The sequence below is a fragment of the Suncus etruscus genome, chromosome 15, assembly GCF_024139225.1.
Source record: "Suncus etruscus isolate mSunEtr1 chromosome 15, mSunEtr1.pri.cur, whole genome shotgun sequence".
NCBI classification, from domain to species: domain Eukaryota; kingdom Metazoa; phylum Chordata; class Mammalia; order Eulipotyphla; family Soricidae; genus Suncus; species Suncus etruscus.
The window spans coordinates 40,556,398-40,568,438 of NC_064862.1; the positions used below are offsets into that span (position 1 = coordinate 40,556,398).

Consider the following 12,041-nt stretch of genomic DNA (forward strand, 5'->3'; position numbering starts at 1 on the left):
ACACACACATACACACACACACACACACACACACACACACACACACACACAAGAATTAAAAGACTAATTAAAAGAGGACAGGTTCCAGCTGATCAGTAAGTACTCTGAATTAAATCGTGCTTGGTGATACAATTTGTTTGCTTTGTCCTTTAAAACTGCTAATGGTTGATTAATAGCTTTTAATATTCACATCTGCTTCCTCCACACTATTTATTAGTCTTCTAAGTTTTAGAGCAACAGAACTTTTTATTAAAAATGAAATTTTTGTATCAGGTTTCTGCATATAAAGTTGATAAAGGCAGAGAGCTGCTTAAGATCAAATTTCTGGCCTCTTCCCATGTGTAGGCAGTTCTATAGGTGCTTCAGTGAAAACTTCACTGATTAGTTTGGGAAGAACAATAACTTCTTATTTTGGAGGGTGTTGAAAATCAGTTCTAGGACTTCATAATACTCTATCACTGAATTATATCTCCAATCAGGAACCATACTGTTCATATAACAGAGAAAAGTGTCCCAATATGAAAAATAATGTTCAGACAGGGTTGTGTGCATTATGAATAAGGGGACTAACTTTGTGTATTTATTTAACCATTGACCCCAAGTGGCCTATAACTATTTTTAGTTGCTTTCTGGTATTTGTTGAATGAAGAATGAAAATGTTGTTGTCTTTGACTTAATATCCTTAAGGAATATTATTTGTGGGCATATAAATACAGACTAAGGTTCATGGAATAATTAATAGTTTAACATATAGTTAAGTCTTAGCCCTGTGTTAAAATTAGTAGGTTTGGAATCTGAACTTTGCAAGACTTTTCTAAAAATTCTACTTTTTTTCTCTTTCAGGAAAAGATGATGGTAAGTGAGAACTTGTATTTATTTCAAATGTATAGAAATTGTTTTTAATAATCTAAATTAAGACATTTTTTAGGATCCGGAAGATGGTTCATGACATACTTAACGAACTGACCTGGTAATCTCGAGGACACTAGTTCAAATCCTCTGAGGAAATCCTGACAGCTCTGCTGTTTGGGACCCTTGATGTGAATCTAGAAATTAACTGTGAATATAATAGTTATGCACATTATATATTTAAATGGTAAATAAATACTACATACAAAGTATAAACATACATAGTGCTATTTAGCTCTTAACTGGAATTAATCATTAGATAGAATTAATCATTAGATAGAATTAATGTCTCACTGGAATGATCTGGAAAGGCTTACTGTAAGAGGTGACATTTGAGATAAATTTTGAATTACAGAACAGATTTGGGTCCATAGAATTGGATGTGCTCTTTGAGGAAAAGAGATCATGGACCAAGAAGTTGAGAAAGTAATTATCAAAGCATGTTTGAAGAGACCCTCCAGGATTGAGATCTAGTACTTCAAGATTACCAACAGCAGGGGAAAAAATTACTTGTATTTATTTTGAGGCCACCCCTGGCCGTGCTCAGGACTTACTCCTGACTTTGCATGGGGTTCACTCATGAGGATGCTTACAGGGCCCTATGGGTAACAGGGATTGAACCTGGTTTGGCTACAGCAAGGCAAGCGGCCTACCACTGTTGTTTCAGGTCCAAATGTCAACCATTTGAAGAGGGAAAATAATTCCCCACCTCCTATTTGTCCTGTAGACTCTTCGTTTAGCTCTCTTACGATTTGCTTCTCTCAAGCAAAATAAAATAAAGATTTAGTAAATTAGAAAATACATTTTTTGGTCTTATTTTTGGGCAATATATTTTTAAATAATTTAAATTGTATCATCCTGAGCTACATAGTTACAAAGTTATTCATAATTGAGTTTCAGTCATACAGTGTCCAACACCTGTCTCTTCACCAGAGCAAATTTCTCACTACCGCTGTTCCCGTTCTCCTTCCTGCCCTCTCCTTTATTCTCTACCTGCCTGTCTCATGGCAGACATTTTTCTTCTCTCTCCTCTTTCATTTTAGACATTGTAATTTACAATATTTTTAATGAAGGAGTATTATGCATATCACTTTACCTCCTTTTGGCACCCAGTTCTTGTCCAAAGCGATCATTTCCAGCTATCATTGTCATAGTGGTCCCTTTACTCTAACGCACTTCCTACCCCCTCTTTGTGGCAAACTTCCTACCATGGACCAGCCCTCCTGAACCTCATCTCTATTGTCTTTGGGTTACTATTGTCTGATGGGTTACTATACCATACTATCTATTATATCCCACAAATATCCCACAAATGTGTGATCATTCTCTTTTTATCCCTCTCCCTCTGACTTATTTTGCTCAGCACAATACTCTCCATATCCATCCATGTATAAGCAAATTTTATGACTTAATTGTTCCTAATAGGTATGTAGTATTCCATTGTGTATCTGCCCTTTGTAGTTTTCTTTGTATAGGTTTTTAGTTACGTTGATTCTGGGGTACTTGATTTTCTGAGGCACAATTGTGAACTCGATTTTTTTTTTTTTTTTGGTTTTTGGGTCACACCCAGCAGTGCTCAGGGGTCACTCTTGGCAGGCATGGGGACCATATGAGATGCCGGGATTTGAACCAATGACCTTCTGCATGAAAGGCAAACACCTTACCTCCATGCTATCTCTCCGGCCCCAATTATTTTTTTAATATCTCTATCATTATTTGTATATAGAAAAGCCATAGATTTTTTTTTTACATATTGATTTTGTATCTTGCCACTTTACTATATAAGTCCATTGTTTTTAGAAGCTTTTTTGTAGTCTTTAGGGATTTCTATATATTGAGATAATGAGAATTTGGCTTTTTCCTTTCCTGCCTCAATGCCTTTGATTTTATTTTTTTCTTCCTGAATTGCTATGGCAAGTACTTCCAGTACTATATCAAATAGAAGTGTGATATTGAGCAAACTTGTCTTATCCCTTTCTTCCAAGTTCTCTCGTTTTATGGCATAAAGATTCTCAAGGTAATCTCCCCCTTTCATTGTAACATCCCCCTTTCATTTCTGATTTGGTTTATTAGGGTTCCCTCTTCCTCTTTCATTCCTGTGAATGTTGCTAATGATTTGTCAATCTTGTTTATGTTTCAAATAACCAACTCTTGGCTTTCATTGATCTTTTGGATTGCTTTTTGGGTTTCAATTTTATTAATTTTTGCTATAAATTTTATTATTGCCTTCCTCCTACCTGCTTTTGGCTTTATTGTTTTGATCTTAATTGAATATATTTTATTTTACTCAGAAACACAATAAAGGTCTAGATCAGGGGTCTCAAACTCAATTTACCTGCGGGCCACAAGAGACAAAGTTGGGGTGATCCTTGAGTGCAAAGTCAGTAGTAAGCCTTGAACATTGGGGGGTGTGACCCAGACAACTAAAACAAAACAAAACAAAAAAAGATTCCTCTAGGGCAGGGCACAAAATATTGTATGGAAGGCCGTTTGTGGCCTGCGGGCCGCAAGTTTGAGACCCCTGGAGATGCAATTCTTTTAGCATTCATGTCCAAATAAGTCATACCATTCTCTGCTTAAACATTTTTGGGGAAAGCATTATCTTTTTTTCCCCTTCACTATATTTTTTAAATTTATTTTAATTTTTTAATTTCTTTTTATATATCTTTATTTAAACACCTTGATTACAAATATGATTGTAGTTGGGTTTCAGTCATGTGAAGAACACCCCCCTTCACCAGTGCAACATTCCCACCACCAAAGTCTCTCCTCCCTCCTCCCCACCCCACACCCACCTGTACTCCAGACAGGCTTTCCACTTACCTCATTCATTCACATTGTTATGATAGTTCTCAGTGTAGTTATTTCTCTAACTGCACTCACCACTCTTTGTGGTGAGTTTCATGTCGTGAGCTGGACCTTCCAGCCTTCCTCTCTTTGTTTCTGAGGATTATTACCAAAATGTCTTTTATTTTTCTTAAAACCCATAGATGAGTGAGACTATTCTGTGTCTATATCTCTCCCTCTGACTTATTTCACCCAGCATAGTAGATTCCATGTACATCCATGTATAGGAAAATTTCATGACTTCATCTCTCCTGACGACTGCATAATATTCCATTGTGTATATGTACCACAGTTTCTTTAGCCATTCATCTGTTGAAGGACATCTTGGTTGTTTCCAGAGTCTGGCTATTATAAATAGCGCGGCAATGAATATAGGTGTGAGGAAGGAATTTTTGTATTGTATTTTTTGTTCCTAGGGTATATCCCTAGGAGTGGTATAGCTGGATCATATGGGAGCTCAATTTCCAGGTTTTGGAGGAATCTCCATATCAGGAAAGCATTATCTTAACAATTAAAGGAGATTTAAATTATCCCTTGTAGCCTAGCTTTAAGTAATTGAGAAAATGGTTCATGAAAAATGAATAACTTGATTTTTATATAATCAAGTTTTTTGTTTGTTTTTGGCCCATGGCCTGCAGTGCTCAGGACTTACTTCTGTTTCTGCACTCAGGGATCACTCCTGGTAGGCTCAAGGGACCATATGTGGTGCTAGGGATTGAACCCAGGTCAGTCAGGTACAAACAAATGCCCTAACCATTGTACTATCTTTCCTGCCCCTGTATAATCATGTTTTCCTCAAAGTTAAAACTCTGGTTATCGTCAAAATAAGATTATTGAACTTCTCTCTCCCAAACATATGGATATATAAGCCTCTAGCAAATAAGTTTTTTTTTTTTTTTTGTGGTTTTTGGGTCACACCCGGCAGTGCTCAGGGGTTACTCCTGGCTCCATGCTCAGAAATTGCTCCTGGCAGGCACAGGGGACCATATGGGATGCTGGGATTCGAACCGATGACCTCTTGCATGAAAGGCAAACGCTTTACCTCCATGCTATCTCTCCAGCCCCGCAAATAAGTTTTATATAACATTTTGGCTAAAAGTTTTTCTTAAAAAAGTTATTAATCAAAATATCACATTTATAAGAACATTTACACAAAATTATTTAACTTTAACTTGGTTTTTCTAGGATTATATGTTATATTTTACGGCACATAAAGCAATTTATAGAAATATTTCTTAGTCTGTTATAATAAGTATTTTATAGACTTAATTTGTTTTAATTTACTGATGGCCATTTAAAATATTCTAACTGAATGCTCTGTGTATGACTTTTTTTTTTAGGAGAATCATTCTACACATGGCTAGAAGGTAAATTTAAATGTGTTTTAAATTTAGTGGATTTTTACAAAAATGTACTTAACATGTTTTTTTTTTTTTTGGTTTTTTTTTTTTTTTTGGTTTTTGGGCCACACCCAGTAATGCTCAGGGGTTACTCCTGGCTATGCGCTCAGAAGTTGCTCCTGGCTTGGGGGACCATATGGGACACCGGGGGATCGAACCGCGGTCCGTCCAAGCACAGGCAAGGCAGGCACCTTACCTTTAGCGCCACCGCCCGGCCCCAACATGTTTTTTTTCTAATATTTAATTTTTGTTACCAAGATAATTTTTGAGTTTGAAATAAAATAACATTTTAAAGTATATTTTTATTGATCTAAAATTATTTGAATACCTTAGCATATCTGTATAAAAAAACTACTGAATTTTTGTACTATAGGGAAATTTATAGTATAGATTCTATCATCAGATTGCCAGAATTGATCCCCCAGTTTTACTTTTATTCTGTGTAGAATGTTATATTTTATATATATCCAAACTTTAGCATATATCCAAAATACCTTTTAGGTAACCATTATTAAGAAGCAATATTATATTAGAAAGGAAATTCTTTAATGTAAAAAATTGAGAAAAATAAATTTGAATTCAGTTTTTTTTTTTTATTTAAACACCTTGAATACATACATGATTGTGTTTGGGTTTCAGTCATGTAAAGAACACCACCCATCACCAATGCAACATTCCCATCACCAAAATGTCCCAAATCTCCCTCAACCTAAGTTTTAAACATGATTGCCCCTATTTTAAACTTGTCTAAAAGAATAAAGCAATACCAGTTCAATGTGTTAGCTATTTTTCATTGGTACTTTTTAGTGTTGCAGATTTTATTGCAAAATGCAGAAATATAGGACTTTAACGACTTTGGTTAATAACTGAATATATGATAGATACTTTTAGAAAATTTACAGAACTGCCGTTTATTAGTGAGACCAAAAGTTAAGATATATTAATGAAAGATGAGCATGTTAGAGGAAAAAAACTTGATATGTGTAATCTCAGCTTCACAGATTGTATAAAGTTAAATGACATAGTTAATCCTTTGTATGTCTATTTATTTGGCTATCATATGAACATGTTTTTTCTTTGTTTTCACTTAACTATGTGTGTATATTGGTCATTAAGGTGAACATTATTTCTGTTCAAATATTTTAGGAATTATATTAATAAGTGGTGGTTTTGGATTTTTTGGTGTTTTGTTTTGTTTTGTTTTATTTTGTTATTTTGGTTTGGTTTTTGGTTTTTGGGCTACACCCAGTGGCACTCGGGTTACTCGTGGCTTTGAGCTCTGAAGTCGCTCCTGGTAGGCTCGGGGGACCATATGGGATGCTGGGAATCGAACTCAGATCCATGATGGGTTTGCCACATGCAAGACAAATGCCTTACCGCTGTGCTATCTCTCCGGCCTCTAATAAATGGTCTTATAGACGAGTTAATTGTTCTTTATTAGTTTTTTTAATTAACATTGTTCTAATACAATTGTAAATACTTTATTTTTTCTAATAAAGAACTAGGGAAATTTATGAAAATTATAATTTATTGTAAAATTTGAATATTGATAATGGAGGATGAGAATGGAATTTATGGGCAATATTGGCTTCTACAGTATCCTATCTCAGTCACTCTTCTAGTATCCTCTTGATGAGAGTCCCTGAATAATTGATACATAGTGCAAGAGACCACTCCTATTCATAAGTAACTGATTCATCTTTTCTGAAGAAGTTCAGTTTCCTCATCTGAGGCATAAGAATGGCAGTAATCATCAGCTACACAGTAAGTGTAGGTGGTGCCTGTAAAAGCTTATTTGAAAATCACTCTGTCCAAACGCTGATTCTATTTACAACATAGTAACACTTTTGTGAAAGGAAAAACTTATAGTGATTATATCATTCATTTGTTGAAAATGAATGGGAATGAAATTAAACCCAAAAGGGGAATAAGGGGGCCTCTTTCTAAATTGGGTAGTTGAATTCATTCTGTAATTCTTTGTAATTTAAGTGGCTAACTTTGGCCTTTGCAGGGCATATTTCACATATTGCTTAAGGGAAGGCTTTGTTCAGACCTCTTCTTGCAGAACAAAGCTTTGTTAACAATTTCCTGCTGGGTGTGTTGTGTGTCTTGTTGGTACACACAGTCATCACATTCTTTATTCATACCATTTTTGTTTGACATTACCTACACTTTCCACATTTACGTAAGTTAATTCCCTTTCACTCCATCTTTCTCACCTTTTCAGTTGATGGGCCTTGTGGGCTTTACAAATTGAAATTGCTTTTTAGGTTTTTATTGTCTTCTTTTTAGGCATATAAATTTTAGAAAACTATTTTATATCTTTCCCTGCTATGTATTTTAAATGTTTTACTGCATATAGCACTACTTACAGAAATGAATGTGATCTTAAATATAATCACCTTGCTAAAAGATTGTTTAAGAGTTTGCTAGAGAAGTTAGGCACCTAACGTTTAGTTGAGCTGGTTTTTATTTGTTGTATTCCAGGCAGTATAAAGGTTAAAATTGCTCAAAAGCTTTGAAGAGTTAAAGACTTTCAGAGGAAGTTACAAAACAAAATTTAATTTTTGCCCCTTTTGTCTTTATACAATGACAGTGAGGATATTCTAGCAAGAATCTCAAAGTAGGGAATGATATCTCAAAAGAATTATTTCATTCCTAGCAGAAGTTGCTTACTTCAGAGTTTACTAGGGTAAATATAAAGAAATAGTAAGTTGAAGAATTAACCATGAAAGGATACAAAATAAGCCGCAAAAGTACCATTACAAGGTTTAAATTCCCTTGTATAAAAAAGAGATTATTTTTTAAGTTTTTACTTTTGCAACCAATTCTCTCCCTTGGGAAGTGTATAGCAAAAGCAAAAACATAAAAGACATTGTTGGTCAATACTTTTGAGTAGTATGTGACAGAAATAAATGGATTTTTAAAATATGATTTGTGCATATTATTTTTTCAATGTTTTAAAAGTATTTTAATCACAGTAAAATATACATGACATTAAATTTACTATATCAGGGGCCGGAGAGATAGCATGGAGGTAAGGCGTTTGCCTCTCATGCAGGAGGTCATCGGTTCGAATCCCGGCGTCCCATATGGTCCTCCCGTGCCTGCCAGGAGCAATTTCTGAGCCTGGAGCCAGGAATAACCCCTGAGCACTGCCGGGTGTGACCTAAAAACCACCAAAAAAAAAAAAAAATTTACTATATCAGCTTTTAAAATGATACTGCCTAATAGTATTATAATCATACAGAATATGGCTTTTATGTTAAGGAAGTCTTTTGAAAATAGGCTTAGGTACAAGTCGAATAGAAAGATGGAATTAGGGCCCGGAGAGATAGCACAGCAGTGTTTGCCTTGAAAGCAGCCGATCCAGGACCAAAGGTGGTTGGTTTGAATCCCGGTGTCCCATATGGTCCCCCGTGCCTGCCAGGAGCTATTTCTGAGCAGACAGCCAGGAGTAACCCCTGAGCACTGCCAGGTGTGGCCCAAAAACCAAAAAAAAAAAAAAAAAAAAAAAGAAAGATGGAATTAGTTTTGCCTTCTATGAAAACTTATTTTCCCTGTATCTCTAAGCCCTATCTAAAATAATACTCTTCATATAGTAATCGACATCTATTTTTAGTTTTAATTCTTAGATGTCTGTTTTCTAAGTTTTAACTCTACAAGTGAAACATATAGATTTAACAAAATGAGAGAATTCCACTATCAAGGATTATTATTAAGACACACTAATGATGGATCCTGAGTGGTGGTGCAAGCAGTAGGGCATTTGCCTTGTGTGCGCTAATCTAGGACGGACTACAGTTCGATCCCTCAGTGTTCCATATGGTCCCCAAGCCAGGAGCGATTTCTGAGCGCATAGCCAGGAGTAACCTCTGAGTGTTACTGGGTGTGGCCCCAGAACCAAAAAACAAGACACAAATGAATCTAGAGGAAAGAGAGATTTGAAATTCATACTCTTCTTCTTCTATTATTAAGTAGATCCCAAGAAAGATCAAGTGGGGGAAAAAGGGCAAATAAACATCACTTGTTAAGCCCAGGCAAAATTCTTCATCTTTCTAGATCATTAAAAATCTGTGCTGTTATTTTCTGAGTAACATGAGCACTTGCCAGTACCCTTATTGTTTGAACCTCCATTAGCCCAAACCTTTATATTCTACATTAATTTATTCTGCAGATAATTTATTATAGTCAGTTAACACAGTTCCAAAGTGAGAATCTTAATATATCATCTAAGAGAGAATCTTGATCTAATTATTTGACTTTATTGCTCTCGAATTGTAAGTTTAGAATGCTTGCTTACTGATTCTTCATCCCTATATACACACAACATATTTATGTAGAATTATACTCTAGGTATTATTAACAGATAATGTTAGTTTCAAGAGTACATAATTGAGGGTGCCGGAGGGATGGCATGGAGGTAGGGCATTTGCCTTGCATGAAGAAGGACAGTATTTGAATCCTGGCATCACATATGGTCCCCTGAGTCTGCCAGGAGCCATTTCTGAGCGTAGAGCCAGGAGGAACCCCTGAATAAAGCCGGGTGTGACCCAAAAATTTTTTTTAAAAAATTAAAAAAAAAAAGAGTACATCATTGAATACAAATCAGTTAAAAATCTCCTTGCTTTATATTATATCCCCATAATTGCTTGTTTTATAATGTAGGTTTGTACCTTTGATTCCTTCCACTATTTTATCCACCTTTGCACTCCCCACTTCTGGCAACTACCTATCTGTTACCTGTATCTCTGAACTTTATATTTATTTGTTTTACTTAAAGAGTTTAAATATAAGACCATCTAATACAGGAGTGGCGAACAAGTTCGACACAAAGAGCCAAAATTTTAAACTGTGAGAGTCAGAGAGCCACATCACGCAGTGACCTGTCAAAACAGACAAACACTCACACAGAAGCTTATAATTTTAACAATAATATATTAAACACATATTGCATTTTGCCATTTTGAGTGAGGGTCAAAATCCTGCAGTGCTGGTGAGGGTGTGCTGCGTCCTCCACACTAAGAATTAACAGCCAGATGTGACCCAACTTGTGACACACGGGTCCCCTGATTGCTGGCCCATGCAGTTGTTTCCGAGGTATGGGAGACGGGAGGACGCAGCCTGGGGGCGGGACTCCACGCTCGGAGATCTCTCCTCAGAGGTCCCTCCTCAGAAGGAGCAGAACAAAATCCAAACTTGGCAAAGAGCCACAGTAGACAAAATAATGGTAAGAGGCAAAGAGCCGCATTCATTTTGGCCGGTAGCTGTTCGCCACCCCTGATGTAGTATTTTACCTTGTCTGTCAGACTTAATTTCACTTAGTATGAAAGCCCTCAGGTTTATGCATGTTATCACAAATGGTAGCCTCTTTTCTTTACATAGCTAAATAATATTCCTCTGTGTATTACATTTTCTTGACCCATCTATATACATCAGTTTACAGTTATGTTATTTCCATATCTTGATTGTTATAAATGAATGATGCAGTGGACATGAGTGTTTTCAGTTCCTTCACATAAATGCTCAAAGTGAAATTGTTATCATATTGTTTGTATTTTTAATTTTTGAGGAGCCTCTAGCCTGTTTTTTTTTCATAATGGCTACACCAGTTCACAGTCCCGTAAATGTACACTGGGGTCCTGTTCTGCATACTTACCAGTACTAATTATTTCTTGCCTTATTGATCATTGCTAGTCTAGCAAGTATGTGAAATACTTCATTGTGGTTTTGAGTTACGTTTCTTTGATAATTGATGTTGAGAATCTTTTATTATTTGTGATTCAGTATTTCTGTTATCTAAATGGATGTGATTTCTTTTTTTCTGAATAGGTTTGTGTCTGGAGAAGAGAGTCTTCTATAAACTTATATCAGGACTTCATGCTAGTATCAATTTACATCTCTGTGCAAATTATCTTTTAGAAGGTAATACAATTTTTAAGTCGAGGTTTTTGTCTTCTATTCTAAAAGTTGGGAGAAATATATATACTTCAGGGAAAATCTGTATATATTAAAATATACATTTCTTTTTAGAAACCTGGGGTAAACCTAGGTGGGGACCTAATATCAAAGAATTTAAACGCCGTTTTGACCCCGTGGAAACCAAAGGAGAAGGTCCAAGAAGACTCAAGAATCTGTACTTTTTATATTTAATTGAACTTCGAGCTTTATCAAAGGTGGCTCCGTATTTTGAGCGTTCAATTGTCGATCTGTATACTGGAAATGTAGAAGATGATGCTGACACAAAAACTCTTCTGCTAAATATCTTTCAAGATACAAAGTAAGAATTGATTATCAGTGATCTGCCCAGTTTGAATGTTCTGCTCTTTATTTGAATGAGATGGAGGGTTTAAGGTAATAGTGCTTGAAGTATAACCAAGAATAACTTCAGAGTTAGGAGGGCTTTAGCTGAGTGCATTCTTTGCACTGGGTTCAGTTCCCCAAGTCTGACTGAGAGTGACCCCTGGATACTGCTAAATGTGGCCCCCAAATAAAATAAGAAGTAGGAAAGGTAAAATTGTAACTGAAAAGGAAAAAAAGTTAGTAGAACAGAAGCATTACAAGATTATCTTAAAATGTTGACAAAAAATTAAGTTTTGTTTGTAGAAACCTTCTCACCTAAGAATAGGTTTTATATTAAGATATAACCTTTACTTATGTCATAACAAAATTTGATACTACTTTAATGTTTTTTCCTATGAATTTTGATATCCTAGTTGTTATTTATATACAGATGGTATTACTAAGTATGCTAGCATTAAGATAGTTACCTTGTCCTCTAAAAAATAATACTGAAAAACATTCTTATATAAAATTTGAATTAACTGGTTGTTCAAATAAGCATTGAGTAATAGTAGATTAAGGAATGTTTAAGTAAATCATACA

The 12,041-nt window shown here is 35.4% G+C and overlaps 2 protein-coding genes across 2 annotated transcripts in view; one reads left to right on the plus strand and one right to left on the minus strand.

Moving 5' to 3' along the window:
- LGALS8 (galectin 8) overlaps nt 1-12,041 on the minus strand; it is an 811,943-nt gene that overhangs the window by 265,803 nt on the left and 534,099 nt on the right. The gene's annotated exons all lie outside the window — the stretch shown is intronic.
- The window catches only part of ERO1B (endoplasmic reticulum oxidoreductase 1 beta), a 53,149-nt gene that overhangs the window by 31,325 nt on the left and 9,783 nt on the right, over nt 1-12,041 (plus strand). The window contains exons 9-12 of the mRNA XM_049789042.1: nt 844-855; nt 5,097-5,123; nt 10,989-11,081; nt 11,190-11,436. Coding sequence (XP_049644999.1) covers nt 844-855; nt 5,097-5,123; nt 10,989-11,081; nt 11,190-11,436 — 379 coding nt within the window. The remainder of the gene's footprint in view (nt 1-843; nt 856-5,096; nt 5,124-10,988; nt 11,082-11,189; nt 11,437-12,041) is intronic.